Raw genomic sequence first — 21929 nt, 5'->3', positions numbered from 1 at the left:
GATTAACAAGAATTTAAGCTTTCTGCCCATATAAGACATTTCTATTTCCCGGAATTGGCTGTTGTTTACAACGTCATTCTAGTCACATTATCGCATATTGAGCAACAACTGTCCTGGTTTAAGGACACCGATCCCGTAGAGGTTTAATATAAGGAATTTTAAATGATTTATACTTTTACTTTGATACTTAAGTATATTTTAGCAATTACATTTACTTTTTATACTAAGTATATTTTAAACCAAATACTAATACTCAAGTAGAATTTTACTGCGTGACTTTTACTTTTATTTTGTCATTTTCTATTAAGGTTTCTTTCATTTTACGCAATTATGATAGTTGGGTACTTTTTCCACCACTGAAAGGAATTTGATGTTACGCCAGGAATGGAAGTCTCAACAGACTCCACACAGGACAACTTTGTGAAAATTATGAAAGTCAACTTTTAAACCTTGGAAGTTAACACATCTCTTGTTAATTAATTTACTTGTAAAACACATCAGCTGACAGCAGAAACAAACTGGACATGGGTTGGTCCATCTTTAGCCCAGTGGGTCTGTCTAAATAGGGGGGGTTTGCACATAATTATCATTATTTGGCAAATAATGGGGGGCTTCACAGAAAAAAATGGGTCAGTGTGGGGGTCTTGATGGAAAGTAATTGCTGATTTCTGGTCCCAGTCGGTCCCTGCCTGACAGACTATCAGACATAGGAGGGTCTGAATCTGTAAATCTGTAATATCAATCATGTTGCTTTCCATGAAGAAGGAGAATCCAACCATACAAATGAATATGCATACTGAGCGTAAACATGAACCATGGAATCAGAGCTCAGATCAGTGAGGGTCATGAATACTGACAAACATATTCCATATACTGGTTGTGTCCCAAATGACACCCTATTCCATATTTAGTGCCCTACCACACACACGCAAGCATGCACGCACACACAGACACACACACACACACACACACACACACACACACACACACACACACACACACACACACACACACACACACACACACACACACACACACACGCACACGCGCACGTGCACGTGCACGCACACGCACACGCACACACGCACACACACACACACACACACACAAAACAAAAACATGTTGTGTCATTGGAAATAATGTAAACTTACAGATACACAGCCATGAATGCATTTGCATGGACTGTAAACACGCATACGCATGTTCACACGCAAACACACACAACGTTATTTCCCTAGTCCACTATAAAACGTTTGCTGTCAAATTTACAGTAACTTACTGGCAGCATTTGGCCAGTAAATTACTTTAATTAATTCCATAGTAGCAAATATTTTACTGTAATCAAATTTACAGTATAAATTACAATTACAGCATATTATTGTAATTACCCAGTAACATATTACCCAGTGTTCTTTGCAAGTTTTCATTTTCACATTTACATTGGTCATCTAGTGGGCCCCCTTGTAGTTGTCAACTTACAGTTTATAAACCAAGGTTTATAAAAAAACACAAATCACTGTCATAGCAAGTAAAAAGTTTCGCTAACCATTACTGAAAATGTTGTTGTAGTTAAGGACAAACTGGTCTTCAAAAATTATTGTAATTACAGCAAGATATCTTATGATATGTCTGACCATCTCTGACCATCTCTGCATTACTGAGAAATTCATAGTAACTTGATGAAAGCCGCCTGTAAATTGCTATAAAGTCAAAACAATAAAACACAGTACAATATTGTAAAACCGGAAGCATGACCGAATACAAACAGTGTAGCTATTCTCTCCGCAAGGCAATCAAACAGGCTAAGTCCCAGTACAGAGACAAAATCGAGTCGCAATTCAACAGCTCAGACACAAGAGGTATGTGGCAGGGTCTACAGTCAATCACGGATTACAAAAAGAAAACCAGCCCCGTCGCGGACCAGGATGTCTTGCTCCCAGACAGGCTAAACAACTTTTTTGCCCGCTTTGAGGACAATACAGTGCCACTGACACGGCCCCCTACCAAAACCTGCGGGCTCTCCTTCACTGCAGCCGAGGTGAGTAAAACATTTAAACGTGTTAACCCTCGCAAGGCTGCAGGCCCAGACGGCATTCCCAGCCGCGTCCTCAGAGCATGCGCAGACCAGCTGGCTGGTGTGTTTACGGACATATTCAATCAATCCTTATCCCAGTCTGCTGTTCCCACATGCTTCAAGAGGGCCACCATTGTTCCTGTTCCCAAGAAAGCTAAGGTAACTGAGCTAAACGACTACCGCCCCGTAGCACTCACTTCCGTCATCATGAAGTGCTTTGAGAGACTAGTCAAGGACCATATCACCTCCACCCTACCGGACACCCTAGACCCACTCCAATTTGCTTACCGACCCAATAGGTCCACAGACGACGCAATCGCAACCACACTGCACACTGCCCTAACCCATCTGGACAAGAGGAATACCCATGTGAGAATGCTGTTCATCGATTACAGCTCAGCATTTAACACCATAGTACCCTCCAAACTCGTCATCAAGCTCGAGACCCTGGGTCTCGACCCCGCCCTGTGCAACTGGGTCCTGGACTTCCTGACGGGCCGCCCCCAGGTGGTGAGGGTAGGTAACAACATCTCCACCCCGCTGATCCTCAACACTGGGGCCCCACAAGGGTGCGTTCTGAGCCCTCTCCTGTACTCCCTGTTCACCCACGACTGCGTGGCCATGCACGCCTCCAACTCAATCATCAAGTTTGCGGATGACACTACAGTGGTAGGCTTGATTACCAACAACGACGAGACGGCCTACAGGGAGGAGGTGAGGGCCCTCGGAGTGTGGTGTGAGGAAAATAACCTCACACTCAACGTCAACAAAACAAAGGAGATGATTGTGGACTTCAGGAAACAGCAGAGGGAGCACCCCCCTATCCACATCGACGGGTCAGTAGTGGAGAAGGTGGAAAGTTTTAAGTTCCTCGGTGTACACATCACGGACAAACTGAATTGGTCCACCCACACAGACAGTGTTGTGAAGAAGGCGCAGCAGCGCCTCTTCAACCTCAGGAGGCTGAAGAAATTCGGCTTGTCACCAAAAGCACTCACAATCTTCTACAGATGCACAATCGAGAGCATCCTGTCGGGCTGTATCACCGCCTGGTACGGCAACTGCTCCGCCCACAACCGTAAGGCTCTCCAGAGGGTAGTGAGGTCTGCAGAACGCATCACCGGGGGCAAACTACCTGCCCTCCAGGACACCTACACCACCCGATGTCACAGGAAGGCCATAAAGATCATCAAGGACAACAACCACCCAAGCCACTGCCTGTTCACCCCGCTATCATCCAGAAGGCGAGGTCCGTACAGGTGCATCAAAGCAGGGACCGAGAGACTGAAAAACAGCTTCTATCTCAAGGCCATCAGACTGTTAAACAGCCACCACTAACATTTAGCGGCCGCTGCCAACATACTGACTCAACTCCAGCCACTTTAAAAATGGGAATTGATGGAAATTATGTAAAAATGTACCACTAGCCACTTTAAACAATGCCACTTAATATAATGTTTACATACCCTACATTACCCATCTCATATGTATATACTGTACTCTATATCATCTACTGCATCTTGCCATCTTTATGTAATACATGTACCACTAGCCACTTTAAACTATGCCACTTTATGTTTACATACCCTACAGTACTCATCTCATATGTATATACCGTACTCTATACCATCTACTGCATCTTGCCATGCCGTTCTGTACCACCACTCATTCATATATCTTTATGTACATATTCTTTATCCCTTTACACTTGTGTGTGTGTATAAGGTAGTAGTTGTGGAATTGTTAGGTTAGATTACTTGTTGGTTATTACTGCATTGTCGGAACTAGAAGCACAAGCATTTCGCTACACTCGCATTAACATCTGCTAACCATGTGTATGTGACTAATAAAATTTGATTTGATTTGATTTGATTTGATTTAAAAGTGACTAATAAACTGTAAGAAAGTTATTTTAACAATATTTTACTGTAATTACACGGGATTGGAGCAAGCAGGTTGGCTGCTAGGCATTTGTACTGTATATTACAGCATATCAATGAATACTTGGTGTTTTATATGACTTGCACTTCTACAGGCTTAAATAAAAGCTTCCAAACTGGCCCTAATTACACAACAAAAAAGATCAAATGGACATAGATGTCTGAAGTTTTGTTTCGTCAAACAACCACCTGATTGTTTTAATATTGGTTTTGATAGAACACAAAAAGGCTACTCTGTACACGTGCTACACGCGTGTGGGACGTCATCTATAATAATGTGTCTGCTCTAAATTCCTTTGACCAGCAGGTGCCACTAGTGTGCAATGTGTTGATCAATGCCTTGAGTAATTAAACCATTTATTTGATCAAATTGTCTGGAAAGCCTCAATGCTTCAGGAAGCTTAGTTTCACCATCACTACAATACACCATAATTTACAGTATGCTGCATTAAATACACCAAAACAGCAATGCAATTGTTAAATTGTATTGAAATACTCATCAATTGCTAATAATGAATATGTAATTATGTATTATAGCATACCAACTGAAATGTGGTGTTTTATATCAGTTGCATTTTAGGTCTTAACAAAGGCTTCTAAACTAACAGTGAGTACAGCTTTTCTTATTTCGCAACAAAGCCTCCTTCACTCATACTGCCAAACATACCCTCATAAAACTTACTATCCTACCGATCCTTGACTTCGGCGATGTCATTTACGAAATAGCCTCCAACACTCTACTCAGAAAATTGGATGCAGTCTATCACAGTGCCATCCGTTTTGTCACCAAAGCCCCATATACTACCCACCACTGCGACCTGTATGCTCTCGTTGGCTGGTCATCACTACATATTCGTTGCCAAATCCACTGGCTCCAGGTCATCTATAATTATTTGCTAGGCAAAGCTCCTCCTTATCTCTGCTCACTGGTCACCATAGCAACACCCACCCGTAGCACGCGCTCCAGCAGGTTTAATTCACTGGTCATCCCCGAGCCAACACCTGCTTTGGCCGCCTTTCCTTCCAGTTCTCTGCTGCCAATGACTGGAACAAACTGCAAAAATCACTGAAGTTGAAGACTTATATCTCTCTCACTAACTTTAAGCGTCAGCTGTCAGAGCACCTTAACGATCGCTGCAGCTGTACACAGCCCATCTGTAAATAGCCCATCCAACCTACTACCTACCTCATCCCCATATTTGTTTTTGTTTTTCTGCTCTTTTGCACACCAGTATTTCCACTTGCACATCCTCATCTGCACATATATTACTCCAGTGTAAATTTCTAAATTGTAATTACTCCGCCACTATTGGCCTATTTATTTCCTTACCTCCTTACTTCATTTGCACACACTGTACAGTATACAGATTTTTCTATTGTGTTATTGACTGTACGTTTGTTTATCCCATGTGTTGTTGTTTTAGTCACACTGCTTTGCGTTATCTTGGCCAGGTCGCAGTTGTAAATGAAAACTTGTTCTCAATTGGCCTACCTGGTTAAATAAAGGTTAAATAAATCAAATAAAAGGGATATGGCTAGCCACTAACGGTTTGAGACTTGCTGCCACAATGATCTGTCACCTATGTGAGAGTGCCTTCAGAAAGTATTCAGACCCTTTGACTTTTTCCAAATTTAGTTAGGTTACAGCCTTATTCGAAAATTGATTACATTTCTGTTTGTCCGCACATCAATCTAGATTTTTTTGCTAATTTATAAAAAATGTAACACTGAAATATCACATTTACAGAAGTATTCAGACCCTTTACTCAGTATTTTGTTGAAGCACTTTTGGCAGTGAAACTTGGCACACCTATATTGGGGAGTTTCTCGCATTGTTCTCTGCAAATCCTCTCAAGCTCTGTCAGATTGTATTGCTGTTCAGCTATTTTCAGGACTCTCCAGAGATGTTCAATTGGGTTCAAGTCCGGGCTCTGACTCGGCCACTCAAGGACATTCAGAAACTTGTCCCGAAGCCACTCCTGCATTGTCTTGGCTGTGTGCTTAGGGTCGTTGTCCTGTTGGAAGGTGAACCTTCGCCCCAGTCTGAGGTCCTGAGTGCTTTGGAGCAGGTTTTCATCAAGGATCTTTCTGTACTTTGCCCTCTTCATCTTTCCCTCGATCCTGACTAGTCTCCCAGTCCCTGCCCCTGAAAAACATCCCCACAGCATGATCCTGCCACCACCATGCTTCACCGTAGGGATGGTGCTAGGTTTCCTCTAGAAGTGACGCTTGGCATGCAGGTCAAAGAGTTCAATCTTGGTTTCATCAGACCAGTGAATCTTGTTTCTCATGGTCTGAGAATTTTTAGGTGCCTTTTGGCAAATTGCAAGCGAGCTGTCATGTGCCTTTTACTGAGGAGTGGCTTCCGTCTGGCCACAGAGGAATTCTAGAGCCCTATCAGACTGACCATTGGGTTCTTGGTCACCTCCCTGACCAAGGCCCTTTTCCCCCGATTGCTCAGTTTGGCCAGGCGGCCAGCTCTAGAAAAAGTCTTGGTGGTTCCAAACTTCTTCCACTTAAGAATGAAGGGGGCCACTGTGTTCTTGAGGACCTTCAATGCGGCAGACATTTTTTGGTACCCTTCCCCATCTCTGTGCCTTTGACCTCATGGCTTGGTTTTTGCTCTGACATGCACTGTCAACTGTGGGATCTTATGTAGACAAGTGTGTCTTTCCAAATCATGTCCAATCAATTGAATTTACCATATGTGGACTCCAATCAAGTTGTAGAAACATCTCAAGGATGATCAATGGAAACAGGATGCACCTCAGCTACATTTCGAGTTTCATAGCAAAGGGTCTGAATACTTATGTAAAAAAGGTATTTCTATTTTAAATTTTGTATAAATGTGCAAAAATTTAGGGTATTGTTTGTCGATTGCTGAGGATTTTTTTAGTTGTTCATTTTCAAATAAGGCTGTAACGTAACAAAATGTGGAAAAGGTCAAGGGGTCTGAATACTCTCCGAAGGTACTGTAAATGTAATTATCAGGGAGCCACTATCACATATCAGTGAAAGTTGTACAGCATTCTCACTAACAGGTGCAACAAATTTAGCCCCTTATAAGAAACACCTAAAAATATGTTAATGATTCCAATGCCCAAATATACACCCAATAATGTTAGTTTAGTCTGCCAAAAATGTATTATGACACTGTATTCTGAATTAAAGTAATTTACTGAAATCAAATGGCCAGTAAATTACTATAGATTTTCAGGACAAGGTTTGTAGAATTCACAACATTGAGTTTAGTGTATTCTGTGGGGGTGCAGCATTCTCACTCAGGGGTGCGACAAACAGAGCCTTTTACAAGGCACACCTTAAAAGATGTTAATGAGCCAGAGGCTCTTTCCACGTCCACAACATTTCCCCACAATGCACCATAATTAATTCTGTAAAACACATTTAAGGTATTTTACTGTACATTCTACAGTGTTTTATTGTAAAATTTACAGAAACGTCTTTCAGTGTACATATCTACTCACTTGAGGGTGGTCATCTCGGTGAGCGATGGCTGTGTGGCCTTCAGATAGCTTGCCCGGCGCGCCTGCACCTTGGGCGAGGACTTGGGGCTGCAGTCTGAGTCGCCGCTGTCTTCCTCCGCCATGGCCTTGATGTAGCTGCCACTGCGCATACGCCGGCATGGGATCTCCTCGTCGTTCCCCACGGGCAAGAACCCCCTACTCCATTCGTCCTGGGGTACCTGTGGGGCGGAGACCGTGAGAACAGGGCGGTAACTAAATGTCAGAGCAATGACCCACCCGACTAGACACTATGACTGCTCTCTGACCCCTGGCTTGACCGCTTGCCCAGCCTCAGGTCACCATCCAAACAAGGCTCTATACACACCAAGCCGCTAAAGTCACACCACTAACTGCTAATGTTCACCTGAATATGGTGTATTAGAACCATACCATCAGGGTGTAGAGACTAGAGGCCCTCCGTTGTGCTGCTCCCTCCCAGTGACGCATATCAAACTGAGTGAATTGTTTGGTCTAAAACGTCTGAATTCTCCAACCCTGTCTGTCTGTGCAGTGGCTGTGTTGCGCTTTTCACACACTAACGAACGTGTAAAAAAAAAAGAGGCAAGCAAAGAAGCCATCTCCCTCTCTCCACTGCCACAAGAAAGAGAGAGAGAAAAACAAAGGAGGTTCTGTTCCGCCCCAGCACTGCGCTGGTCTCCAATATGAGTGGCTTTTAGGGGCTCTAACACGGAGGTGAAAGGGAGAAAGGAGACATACAGAGAGAAATATGCATCCCAAATTGTACCATATTCGCTCTATAGTGCACTCCTTTTGACCAAGGCCCATTATGCGCTCGTCAAACGTAGTGCACTATGGAATAGGGTGCCATTTGGGATGGCGACAAAGAGTCTGAATAATCAAAGGTAGGAGAATCATTCAACAGGCCGGTAGCTAGGGAGACAACTCGTTCTTGACGTCAGGGGCACACGAGCGAAAAACTACGAAGACAGAGAACATCTAGGGTCTGTTGAGGACTTGAATGACGCCAGTGTTACACCAATGTCTCTCATCATCTGTAACAGAAACTAAAACTCAAAGAACACCCTGCCAAATAAAGCCGAGACACATCGGGAGATGTTTGGCTGGCTGAGAGTCAGTGTGTGTGTGTGTGTGTGTGTGTGTGTGTGTGTGTGTGTGTGTGTGTGTGTGTGTGTGTGTGTGTGTGTGTGTGTGTGTGTGTGTGTGTGTGTGTGTGTGTGTGTGTGTGTGTGTGTGTGTGTGTGTGCGCGCGCAGCCCGGTCTCATAGACTAGATGTAACATAGTAAACGTAAATCCGGCACACTCAAATTAGTATGATATGTAAACGTTTCCTATGGTTACATACGACAGAAGATTAATGAAGGCAACAAAAATGAAAGTAGAGTGGTTGGTAGGGGTGGATGGGCCACCGTATAATGCAAATGTCTAGCAACCCAAAGGTTGCGTATTCAAATCTCTTCACAATAACTTTCGCTAGTTAGCTACTTTGCAATTACTTAGCATGTTAGCTAACCCTTCCCCTAAGCCCTAACATTAACCTAACTCCTAACCTTAACCACAACCTAAACCCCTATAACTAGCCTAGCTAATGTTAGCATTAGCCACCTACCTAACGTTAGTCACAACAAATTGGAATTCTTAACTTGGGCTCCCAAGTGGCGCAGGGGTCTAAGGCACAGCATCTCAGGGCAGGAGGCATCACTGCAGTCCCTGGTTTGAATCCAGGCTGCATCACATCTGGCCATGTTTAGAAGTCCCATAGGGCAGTGCACAATTGGCCCAGCAATGGCCAGGTTTGGCTGTGATTGTAAATAAGAATTTGTTCTTAACTGACTTGCCTAGTTAAATAAAAAAATACATTTTGCCAATTTGTAACATATCATATGAATTGTAATTCGTAACGTTTCATACAAGATGGATGATGGACATCCACAAATTAATACATACCATACGAAACGTAACAAATCCTAATAATTGAGTGCCCCGGATTTACGTTTAGTATGTTACTATGAGTCCAGGTTGGTGCGTGCATGCATGTGCGTGTGTGTGTATGCGTGTTTGTGTGAATGGGAACAACAGGAAGTGTGAGTGAATGGCGAGGGGCAGAAAACAAGATTACATCCCAGCACGGGAATAAAACAACATGTCACTCCTCCAAATTGAAAGAAGTTTGGCTTCTTTTTCGCCGGCTAAAAGTGTCATGTCCTCGTCTTTGATAGTGCCCCATTTTTTTTGTTCTCTGTAGAAGAAAGAGGAACACAGCTCTTTTCAGGTTGGGACAGGAGGAATGTTTCTACATGGCTGCAAAGATCTTAGTCCCTCTTACTTTCTCTCTCCACCAGTCTCTCTCTAACTTTCACTCTCTTTCCCTCTCAGTCCGTCTCTCTCTCTTTCCCTTTCAACACAATTTCAATTTAATGTTTTTTTTTGGCATGGGATTCATGCAGTATGTTGACATTACCATATGTTTACACGTACATTCTTTCTAACTTGCTCTCTCTCTCCCTCTCCCTCTCAGTCCCCATTCTCCCGCTATCTCTCAGTCCCTCTCTTTCTCTCCCCTTGGGCTTCTGTTTGCAGCTCACCAAGTCAGATGAGGGGATGTAACCGAGTTGAATCACTCCCTCTTTCATCTTCTCCCGAACAAACAGAGAGAGAGCACAGTGGAGCCACCAGGTTCAGGGATATGTGGTTTTTCTCCTCTTTTCAATAGTTCTGCTTTTTCCCTCTCTCTCACCTCATGTCAGCAGCCCTTCTAACGCTCCAGCTCTTTCAGACTATGCTCGTGTTCCAAATGGCACCTGATTCCCATAGGTATCGAGTCAAGAATAGTGCACTATATAGAGAATGAGGTGACATTTAAGACACACCATTATGTGAGTATGTCAGCTACTGTGTAAAAGAGGCTACAGGTACTGTGTATGCATGGGATAATGCTAGTTTCCAAGTAAATAAACTGCATGCAGTAACTGTAAAAGATCAGCTTAAATGCTAATCTAGTAGGTATACATAAGTAATGATTCCACAAGTAATCATTATACATGGAAATCTACAAGCACAAACACACTTATTAAATTTTTTTGTTTAACCTTTATTTAACTAGGCAAGTCAGTTAAAGAACGAATCATTATTTTACAATCCCGGCCAAACCCTCCCCTAACCGGGACGACGCTGGGCCAATTGTGCGCCGCCTTATGGGATTCGAATCAGGGTCTGTAGTGACGCCTCTAGCACTGCGATGGAGTGCCTGAGACAGCTGCGCCACTCGGGAGCCCGAACCAAATCAGCTGTCACAAGACATTACAAACACACAGACATGTAAAGGACCTGAGACAAATGGAATGGGGTCCACAACCAGGGACGATATGGAATAGGATGAATGATGTTAACAGGTGAGGAAGATGACGTCTCACGTTTGACACAATTGAGGACGTCTCACGTTTGACACAATTGAGGACGTCTCACGTTTGACACAATTGAGGACGTCTCACGTTTGACACAATTGAGGACGTCTCACGTTTGACACAATTGAGGACGTCTCACGTTTGACACAATTGAGGACGTCTCACGTTTGACACAAATGAGGACGTCTCACGTTTGACACAAATGAGGACGCCTCACGTTTGACACAAATGAGGACGTCTCACGTTTGACACAATTGAGGACGTCTCACGTTTGACACAATTGAGGACGTCTCACGTTTGACACAATTGAGGACGTCTCACGTTTGACACAAATGAGGACGTCTCACGTTTGACACAAATGAGGACGCCTCACGTTTGACACAACTGAGGACGTCTCACGTTTGACACAATTGAGGACGTCTCACGTTTGACACAATTGAGGACGTCTCACGTTTGACACAATTGAGGACGTCTCACGTTTGACACAATTGAGGACGTCTCACGTTTGACACAAATGAGGACGTCTCACGTTTGACACAAATGAGGACGTCTCACGTTTGACACAATTGAGGACGTCTCACGTTTGACACAATTGAGGACGTCTCACGTTTGACACAAATGAGGACGTCTCACGTTTGACACAATTGAGGACGTCTCACGTTTGACACAAATGAGGACGTCTCACGTTTCACACAAATGAGGACGTCTCACGTTTGACACAAATGAGGACGTCTCACGTTTGACACAATTGAGGACGTCTCACGTTTGACACAAATGAGGACGTCTCACGTTTGACACAAATGAGGACGTCTCACGTTTGACACAATTGAGGACGTCTCACGTTTGACACAATTGAGGACGTCTCACGTTTGACACAATTGAGGACGTCTCACGTTTGACACAATTGAGGACGTCTCACGTTTGACACAAATGAGGACGTCTCACGTTTGACACAATTGAGGACGTCTCACGTTTGACACAAATGAGGACGTCTCATTTCAACACAAATGTAATAAAATGAACAATGTTTATTGTTCTGAAATAGTTTCTGTAGTTAGGAACAGATAGGATTAGCATTCCTGCAACATTATTCTGATGAAATGCAATTTGATCTCTGAAAAATGTATCTCACTGATTTACTCACTTTACATGTGCATACTGTATTCTCGTCACAGATCATCCTATACAACTACTGCTGTACATACACACCACCTATTTAGTGCATTCGGAAAGTATTCAGAGCCCTTGACTTTTTCCACATTTACATTACCACCTTATTCTAAAATGTATGAAATATTTAGTTTCCCTCATCAGTCTACACACAATACCCCCATAATGACAAAGCAAACACAGGATTTTATAAATGTTTGCAAATGCATATAAAAAAAACTGAAATATAACATTTACATAAGTATTCAGACCCTTTAATCAGTATTTTGTTGAAGCACCTTTGTCAGCGATTACAGCCTCGAGTCTTCTTGGGTATGACGCTACAAGCTTGGCACACCTGTATTTGGGGAGTTTCTCCCATTCTTCTCTGCAGATCCTCTCAAACTCTGTCAGGTTGGATGGGGAGGGTCGCTGCACAGCTATTTTCAGGTCGGGTTCATGTCCGGGCTCTGGCTGGGCCAATCAAGGACATTCAGAGACTTGTACCGAAGCCACTCCTGCATTGTCTTGGCAGTGCGCTTAGGGTTGCTGTCCTGTTGGAAGGTGAATCGTCACCCTAGTCTGAGGTCCTGAGCTCTCTGGAGCAGGTTTTCATCAAGGATCTCTTTGCTCTGTTCATCTTTCCCTCAATCCTGACTAGTCTCCCAGTCCCTGCCGCTGAAAAACATCCCCACTGCAGGATGCTGCCACCACCATGCTTCACCGTAGGGATGGTGCCAGGTTTCCTCCAGACGTGACGCTTGGCATTCAGGCCAATAGTTCAATCTTGGTTCCATCATACCAGGGAATATTGTTTCTCATGGTCTGAGAATCTTTAGGTGCCTTTGGGCAAACTCCAAGCGTGCTGTCATGCCTTTTACTGAGCAGTGGCTTCCATCTGGTCAGTCTACCATAATGGCCTGATTGGTGGAGTGCTGCAGAGATGGTTGTCCTTCTGGAAGGTTCACCAAACTCCACAGAGGAATTCTGGAGCTCTGTCAGAGTGACCATTGAGTTCTTGGTCACATTCCTGACCAAGACCCTTCTCCCGCGATTTCTCAGTTTTGCCAGGCGGCCAGCTCTAGGAAGAGTCTTGGTGGTTCCAAACTTCTTCCATTTAAGATTGATGGAGGCCACTGTGTTTTTGGGGACCTTCAATACTGCAGAAATGTTTTGATACCCTTCCTCAGATCTGTGCCTCGACACAATCCTGTCTCGGAGCTCTATGGACAATTCCTTCGATCTCATGGCTTGTTTTTTTCTCTGACATGCACCGTCAACTGCCTTTCCAAATCATGTCCAATCAATTGAATTTACCACAGGTGGAGTTCAATCAAGTTGTAGAAATATCTCAAGGATGATCAATGTAAACAGGATGCACCTGAGCTCAATTTCGAGTCTCATAGCAAATAGTATGAATACTTATGTAAATAAAGTATTACTGTTTTGATTTTGAATAATTTTCGCTTTGTCATTATGAGGTATTGTGTGTAGATTGACAAGGATTTGTTTCTTTAATCCAATTTAGAATAAGGCTGCAACGTAACAAAATTTGGGAAAAGTAATGGGGTCTGAATACTTTCCGAGTGCACTGTATATCCTGGACTCTGACATTGCTCGTTTTGATATGCCTTACAGTTTTTGACAATTGCTTACACATTATCTCTGAAACTATGGCTCCCTTTCTCTAGACTCTACACACAAAACGCCAAAACACACACACAACATGTAAAACGTCACACATCTCTTGAAAAACCAAACACTTCATTCAAAACTATTTTAACTCTTCTCAAAATGGTGTTGTTGCATCAAAACGTAAAACACTACTATCTTGTGTCTTTTGCAGGTTAAGTGTGCAGTGGAGTCCACAGCAGTTTGTCATAGCACTCACACACAAATACACTGCTCAAAAAAATAAAGGGAACACTTAAACAACACAATGTAACTCCAAGTCAATCACACTTCTGTGAAATCAAACTGCCCACTTAGGAAGCAACACTGATTGACAATAAATTTCACATGCTGTTGTGCAAATAGAATAGACAAAAGGTGGAAATTATAGGCAATTAGCAAGACACCCCCAATAAAGGAGTGATTCTGCAGGTGGTGACCACAGACCACTTCTCAGTTCCTATGCTTCCTGGCTGATGTTTTGGTCACTTTTGAATGCTGGCGGTGCTCTCACTCTAGTGGTAGCACGAGACGGAGTCTACAACCCACACAAGTGGCTCAGGTAGTGCAGCTCATCCAGGATGGCACATCAATGCGAGCTGTGGCAAGAAGGTTTGCTGTGTCTGTCAGCGTAGTGTCCAGAGCATGGAGGCGCTACCAGGAGACAGGCCAGTACATCAGGAGACGTGGAGGAGGCCGTAGGAGGGCAACAACCCAGCAGCAGGACTGCTACCTCCGCCTTTGAGTCAGAAACAGACTCCATGAGGGTGGTATGAGGGCCCGACGTCCACAGGTGGGGGTTGTGCTTACAGCCCAACACCGTGCAGGACGTTTGGCATTTGCCAGAGAACACCAATATTGGTGTTCTCCCACTAGAGTGAGAGCACCGCCAGCATTCAAAAGTGACCAAAACATCAGCCAGGAAGCATAGGAACTGAGAATTGGTCTGTGGTCACCACCTGCAGAATCACTCCTTTATTGGGGGTGTCTTGCTAATTGCCTATCATTTCCACCTTTTGTCTATTCCATTTGCACAACAGCATGTGAAATGTATTGTCAATCAGTGTTGCTTCCTAAGTGGACAGTTTGATTTCACAGAAGTGTGATTGACTTGGAGTTACATTGTGTTGTTTAAGTGTTCCCTTTATTTTTTGAGCAGTGTATATACAGTATGTATGCATATTCAGTATACATTTACACTATAAACAAAAACGCAAAACAAATTAAATGTGTTTCTCTCTCAAACAATTGTATTTTCGTCCAGATTTCGGGATGAACAGTAACAGACAAAACAAATACAGTAGAAGATAAACATATAGGCTTGTTCTGGTCCTCCTCCTTGTCCTCTTCCATGTCCTTGTCCTCTTCCTCCTCCTACTCCCTGTCCCCCTCTTACTCTCATTCCTCTTCCTCTCTCTCGCTCTCCAAAATTGGCCTCCATTGTTGTCCAAACCAAGAAAGCCAACCTGAAGCTTATTTATACTGCTCAGGCTCTGATTTCTAGGTGAAGAAATGAGCTATATGTGTTTTCACACGTGTTCACTGGGTATACGTAATCGGTAAATGAGTGTGGCATTTGGAATGGCAGTGTTTTCCAAACGAAACACAAGACCTGTTCGTTTTGAAATGTGTCTAATTTAGAGAAACTGTGTTTCGTGTTCTGCAAAAAGTGTGTTTTACAATTGCAAACTGAGTGTAAAGCAGATAATGGGCTAGCAGTTTTGCAGACTTGGTCTGAAGATTAGGTACATGAGTTAATGGTTTCACTGAGTGTGCCTCAAGTACCACTTTTAGTGTGTAAGTGATTGTAAAAAACTGTAATCTCTTTTTATATATTTTTTTCTTAGGATTATTTGTGTATTAGTATTGTACTGTTAGACATTTACTGTTCTACTGGACCTAGGAACAAAAGCATTTTGCTGCACCTGCTTTATTAAGATCTGCTAATCAGTGTATGCAATGAATAAACTTTGATTTGATTTGTCTCACATTCAACACTTATTAGGACGTCTCACATGTCCCTTAAGAGTGGCCGATAGAGAGAGAAAGTAAGTCTGCTCCTTGTCTCCTCCTCTCTCTCTGCCATAAGGGACAGTGGACATTGAGGGGCCTCCAGATATCAGTCTGCGTGGACATGGATAGAGATAGAGAGTACGTCTGCCCCTCCTCTACCCTTCTCTCTCTGCCTCAAGGGACAGTGGACATGCAGTGGGCCAGGTGTCTCCACACAGGCATATGAATCGCTGGTAGGACATGGATGGAGGTGTGAAGATGAAGGTTTGGAGGTGAAGAAGGGTTGTTGTCATACCTGGAGGAATTGACAGATCTGGCGCCCCCCCTGCTGGCAGGTATCAGCCTTGACCGGGGCTTTGTCCAGGTTGACCGATGCGTTCTGGTAGACTTCCCTGGCCCTACTGACCGTCAGCGTTGACGACCACAAGCTCTTCTTCAGCAGTTGGCCAGTCCCGTCCATCCCCGCGCCCAGTCCCGGCAACCCGGCGCATGTAGAACACTTGACGTCGTTGTTGCTTCGTGACGTCTTCAGCGAGTGGGCGCTGATGGTGTTGTACTGCTCCATGAAGTACTGTGACTGGGACTTGCCTGGGTGGCGGCCCATGGTCATCACCCCCGAGGGCATGCCTCCCGGGATGGGGCTGTGGTGGTGGTACAGGCACACCTCGCGGTCCAGGGTGTCGTCCGAGCTCCAGTAGCCTGAGATGGCTGAGCGCATCTTGGGCTCCGACCTGCTGCAGTCTTTGCTCTTGCTGCGCTTGCTGCTGTGCTTCAGGGTGCCCGAGTGGGAGGGCGGGTCGTCAGAGCTGGCCTTGCCCCCGTTCATCCTATCCCCGGATGGGCCTTCCAGGGAGTGGGACTTGGTGAAGAGCTTTTGGACCGAGTGGACAAGATGCCGGATCCTCCCAGGACTGTCGCTGCGCTGGTGCGCCACCGCTGTGCACTTGTACTGCAGTGTGTGGTAGCCGTCATGGCGCGCCGGCGCCTGCCGTTCAAACTGCTCCAGAAGGTTGGGGGGGGTGCGGTTGTTTTTAACGCTTCCCCCCTGGCTTCCGGTGTAAGGCACCACAGCACACTCATCCTTCAGTTCATGGTGGGAGCTGTAGTGTCTTCGGGGGAAGGTTCTGCTAGCCGGGTCAGGGTAGGGCCCGCACTCAGACTGGAAGGAGCTTCGCTGGGCATAGTAAGGGTGGTCTGCCGGGTGGGCATTGCCCGGGTTCAGCGGGTAGGGCCGGGCTTGGCGCCCCAGGGTCATGGAGTCATAGGCGGGGTCACAGGTCACCATGTGATGGTGTCTCCGGCTACTCGACAAGCCCTTCATCGTCATCGTCACGGACGAGGGGACAGACGCATCTAACTGCTACTGACGCTAAACAAGCTCTGTGGACACACAAACCCAGAACAGACAAACAGAGAGACAAAACAAAGATAGACAAACAGAGAGACATAGAGAGAGAGGGAGAGAAGAGAGAGGGAGATAATTACTTATGCACGCATAGGCATTGTCTAAAGCTGATTAGAATGACTTTTGGCACCCCTAAGCAGACGAGAACAGACAGTGATGTTGACACAGGTAGGCCTATTCATCTCTTTCTTCTGTCCTTCAAGGTTATCTAAATATAGCAGTCAGTTGGTTTGCCATGCATTTCAAGACTTTCAAATCGCTCCACAAGCTTGTCTTCCCACATTTATGCTTGCTCTAGTGAATTTGATTACATGAGAGAAAAAGAGATGGGGGGGAAACCGGGGGTTGAGTTTGAAAGAATTGAATACTGTTTCAGGGTTTATTTCCGCTAAGAAGAAAGAGAGGGAGCAAGCTCCAATAAACAGTCAGGAATAGTCACCGAATCACAGATAGATATATCCCTCACAAAATGTCTCAGAGTAGAAGTGCTGATCTAGGATCAGGTCCTCCCTATCCATATAATCTAATTCATTATCACCTAAAATGGAAAACTGGTCTTAGAGCAGAACTCCTATTCTGAGACACTTTATGAATGAGAGCCCTGATCCTAGTTCTGCCAGTCATTTGAGCTGATCTAAGGTGTGAGGTGGCTGTAGACAAGAGTCTGGTGGCTCTACCTCTCCACTCCCTCTAAAACAAGCTGACAGCTCCTGGGCCACTGCAGCCAACAGCCAATAGAAGCCTTGCCTCACATGGTGACATGAAAACAATGGCATCCAACTGGGCCAATGGCCCTTTACACTCAAACCCGTATACGGGTTGGAAAATGGCAGATTTGAACACTGATAAACTCCTAAATTGGAATGCAGTGGTTGGACAGTAACATGCTGTGTATGACGTCGGAGCTCTGCCTCTGCTCTTCACGGGTTTTGACTGACAGGCGTTGTGCTAATCGGGCAACATTTGATCATTTTTTGTCTGAGTGAGGGGCATGTAAATTAAAAGGACCGCTTTGATGTTATACGAGCAGACCGAACACTTGCACTTCACATTTCCATATCATGAAACGTAATGTCACATACAGTGTCAACGTTTATGATCCCTATGTTTGATGTATAGTTACAAGGCGACATGCCTGGGTTGTTCTGAACAGAATGAGCATATGTTTGTCTATTGTGAAGAAAATTTGCTGGCGCACAGGCACCCGAATGTACTCATGACTGCTTTCTTTCATGGCTGGCAAAACGATGATCTGTTTCCCTGAATTGCATTGTGAAAGCCTAACACTGTAATATTCTATTTTATAACGTAGTTAGTCATGTTGGCAATAGAACACGCTTTCAAATGATGCCCACCTGACCCAGATTGTGATGTATAATGGACCGTCTACTGCGTAAACAACCATCAGTAAGCGTGGGATGGCGAGGACGCAGGGCTGTTCCAAACGAAACAACTACAAGTGTGCCTGCTCTAGTTACTCAATGGCACAGCTAGGTGAGCTTAAAAAAAAGCCCCTTATAGTTGAAGACTAAGGAACTGTGCAGACATTGGAGAGGCGTGTGGCCACCTGGAGACACCAGTTAGTCCTCTCACTCAAACCCTTGTCATGTTTCTGTCTATGTGTTGCCCCTACCCCACATTTTCCAGGAACGATGGGTTCTGACTTCTAAACTTGAGGTCAGAGCTTCTAAACGTATTCATGTCACTGAGCGAGAGAGGGGAATGCAGAACGTTTTTCTTGTTCAGAACATGTTATAGTTAGATATCAGGTATCCTATGGAAAGGAGAAGGGCCACGGTCCGGTTCAAGTCAACAGGACAGCCGTGAGTTGGGGAGGAGTGAGGAATTTGGGCCGAGGTCAGGTCAGATGGAGTGAGAGAGAGAACAGGAATCACTCAAATCCTGTCTAGCAACAGAGATGTATTGGCTGTCCAGATGTGAAAGGAGGAGACTCGGCATAGGAGGAAGGTTGAAATACCAGTGTTTGTGTAAATATGTCTTTGTTCTTTCAGCTGTTTGACCCTTTGGGTGAAACAACTTGGTTTGCGCTTTTCTTAGTTGTCCGTTAGTTTTGACTTTGTTTGTCAAAACCTAACAATTATTAACAAATGCAGTGAAAAGTACAGTAATTGTAAAATGCACATAAAATCAACAGTTTAATGTTTGGATTAAGTCTTGTGTCAGGTGAACCGTTGTGTACTTTAGACTAAGACACACACACACACACACACACACACACACACACACACACACACACACACACACACACACACACACACACACACACACACACACACACACACACACACACACACACACACACACACACAGCTCCAAATATTCAGCAGAATGCTGAACCTGCACCTGTCACCTAGTCCAATAGACTGGGAGGTGAGGATAACGAGACAGTAACAAGGGTCCAAGCACCCAAAGCAGAGCTACACAGAACACTGAGGCTTAGCCAGCAGAGGGAATTCATTAAGGCAATTTAACACACAACCAAAGGCCACTGTGGTAAAGAAAAGCAAGTAAAAGGAGGAAGGAAAAGGAGGACGGAAAAGGAGGACGGAAAAGGAGGACGGGAAAGGAGGAAGGAAAAGGGTACTGGACGAAACAAATGAAACGACCCCAGATAAACCTGAAACACAGAGAACTGAGGAATAGAATTATATCAAATAAATGTATTAGTGTCTGTGTACAGTACATACATTATGCACGGTGTGCGTCCCAAATGGCACCCTATGCCCTACACAGTGCACTACTTTTGACGAGGGCCCACACGGGCCCCGTTGCACTATGTAGGGAATAGAATTCCATTTGGGACGAAGCCAGGGTGTATATTGTTTCGCATGAGGAATGTGTGGAGGCTACAGTAGTTGAAGATGGACTGAACTGTTTGTGAAAATTCGGATGACATTTCCATTTCTGCACAAGGCAGAGGGGATCAAATATCGCTGGGAGTCACAAAGGCCTACATCACCATATTCTGCATTGCATTGAAAACACAACATGAATATCTCAACCCAATCCCAAACACCACCCCTGTATTTGCAAGGGATTAAACACACAAACGTAAATGAGAACACACACGTGCGCACGCACACAGCAGCCGCCACAGCTCAGAGAGCACTTTATACACTGGACCGTGGCCAACTGAAGGTATTCATCGCAGTCGATTGACAGAGACTCCTTTTATTCGCCTTTGGAGCACAGAATGTGGCCTAAATAAGAGCGAGAGAGGGTCTCGCGGCTGTAGCCAGTCAGTTTCTGATACAGTGTCTAACAGTTACAAGCTTGCTCAGGATACTGTGGATCTGAATTTGAGTCAGGTTGCCTTCCCTTCCCGCCTGTCATCTGACTGGAGTGGTGAAGCTCCATCCTGAGCCACATTTTGCTGCCACTAGCTTGTCTCCAACGGCAAGTGTGTCAAATCAAATCATATTCTATTTGGCACATGCTTTGTAAACAACAGGTGTAGACTAACCGTGAAATGTTTACCTTCCCAACAACGCAGAGAGAAAAATAGAAAAATAGTAGAACGATAATAACAAGGAATAAGTACACCATGAGTAACGATAACTTAGCTATATAGACGGGGTACCAGTACCGAGTCGATGTGCAAGGGTACGAAGTAATTGAGGTAGATTTGTACATACAGGTAAAGTGACTAGGCAACAGGATACATTCTTGGAAAAAAAAAAAAATTCAGAAGGAGAAGTTAAATTTATGGATTCAATGACTGAATTTGTTTCTTACAAAATCAATAATATTCAAAACAAATTCAATATCCTAATACAAACAAAAAATGTAAATACAATGTCTGTTGGCACTGAAATCTCTCCATAAAGGATAGTCTGGTTAGCCATCTGGTTAACTATTTAGCAGTCTTATGGTTTGGGGGTCCTGTTGGTTCCAGACTTGATGCATCTGTACCGCTTGCCGTGCGATAGCAGTGTCACGACGTCCGCCGAAGTCGGCTCCTCTCCTCGTTCGGGCGAGGAGACACACCGATTGAATGGATTGAATGCAGCAGGATCAGGTGCCCCGGTTTGAGGAGTCGAGGAGCGCGTCCAGGAACATTCGGCCATGCTACATCATCTTGGTGCCATGATGGATCGCGTTGTGCAGACTATGGACCGCTGGGAGAGACAGGAAGTCTCTCCAGTGCCTCGACCAGTACAACCGGGGTTGTCTCCACCCGTTCCATCCAGAGGGGATCCCGGGGGGGATGCGTCTCTCCCTTCCCAGGGAGTATGATGGAACGGCAGCACAGTGCCAGGGATTCTTGTTACAACTGGACCTCTACCTGGCCACTGAGCACCCAGCTCCCTCGGGAGGAGAGAGAGTGGCCGCCCTCGTCTCCTGTCTCACAGGAAGAGCGCTGGAGTGGGCAAACGCCGTTTGGAGAGAAGGAGACACGGCTCCAGACCACTTCGAGGATTTCACCCGTCGCTTCAGGGCCTTCTTCGACCATCCACCTGAGGGCAGAGCGGCGGGGGAGAGGCTCTTCCATTTGAGGCAGGGGACGAGGAGCGCCCAGGACTTCGCCCTTGAATTCCGAACCTTGGCCGCCGGAGCAGGCTGGAACGACAGAGCCCTCATCGACCACTATAGATGCAGCCTACGAGAGGATGTCCGACGTGAGCTGGCCTGCAGGGATGCCACCATTACCTTTGACCAACTGGTGGATTTGTCCATCCGGTTGGATAACCTGCTGGTCACCCGCGGACCTCCAGAGGGGGCTCTGTTGGTTCCATCATCCAGCAACC

At 45.0% G+C, this 21929-nt stretch overlaps 1 protein-coding gene across 3 annotated transcripts in view; it reads right to left on the bottom strand.

The window, feature by feature from the left end:
• The window catches only part of LOC139583555 (disks large-associated protein 1-like), a 240665-nt gene that overhangs the window by 94312 nt on the left and 124424 nt on the right, over positions 1–21929 (bottom strand). For all 3 annotated transcript variants that reach the window (XM_071414771.1, XM_071414772.1, XM_071414773.1), the window contains exons 3-4: positions 16051–17135; positions 7500–7717 (exon numbers count right to left, since the gene is read on the bottom strand). In XM_071414771.1, coding sequence (XP_071270872.1) covers positions 7500–7717; positions 16051–17082 — 1250 coding nt within the window. In that variant the 5' untranslated portion in view covers positions 17083–17135. The remainder of the gene's footprint in view (positions 1–7499; positions 7718–16050; positions 17136–21929) is intronic.

Source organism: Salvelinus alpinus, chromosome 8 (genome assembly GCF_045679555.1).
Source record: "Salvelinus alpinus chromosome 8, SLU_Salpinus.1, whole genome shotgun sequence".
NCBI classification, from domain to species: Eukaryota; Metazoa; Chordata; class Actinopteri; order Salmoniformes; family Salmonidae; genus Salvelinus; species Salvelinus alpinus.
The sequence above is the reverse complement of the archived record's forward strand: the minus strand, read 5'-3'. Positions and strand labels throughout refer to the sequence as shown.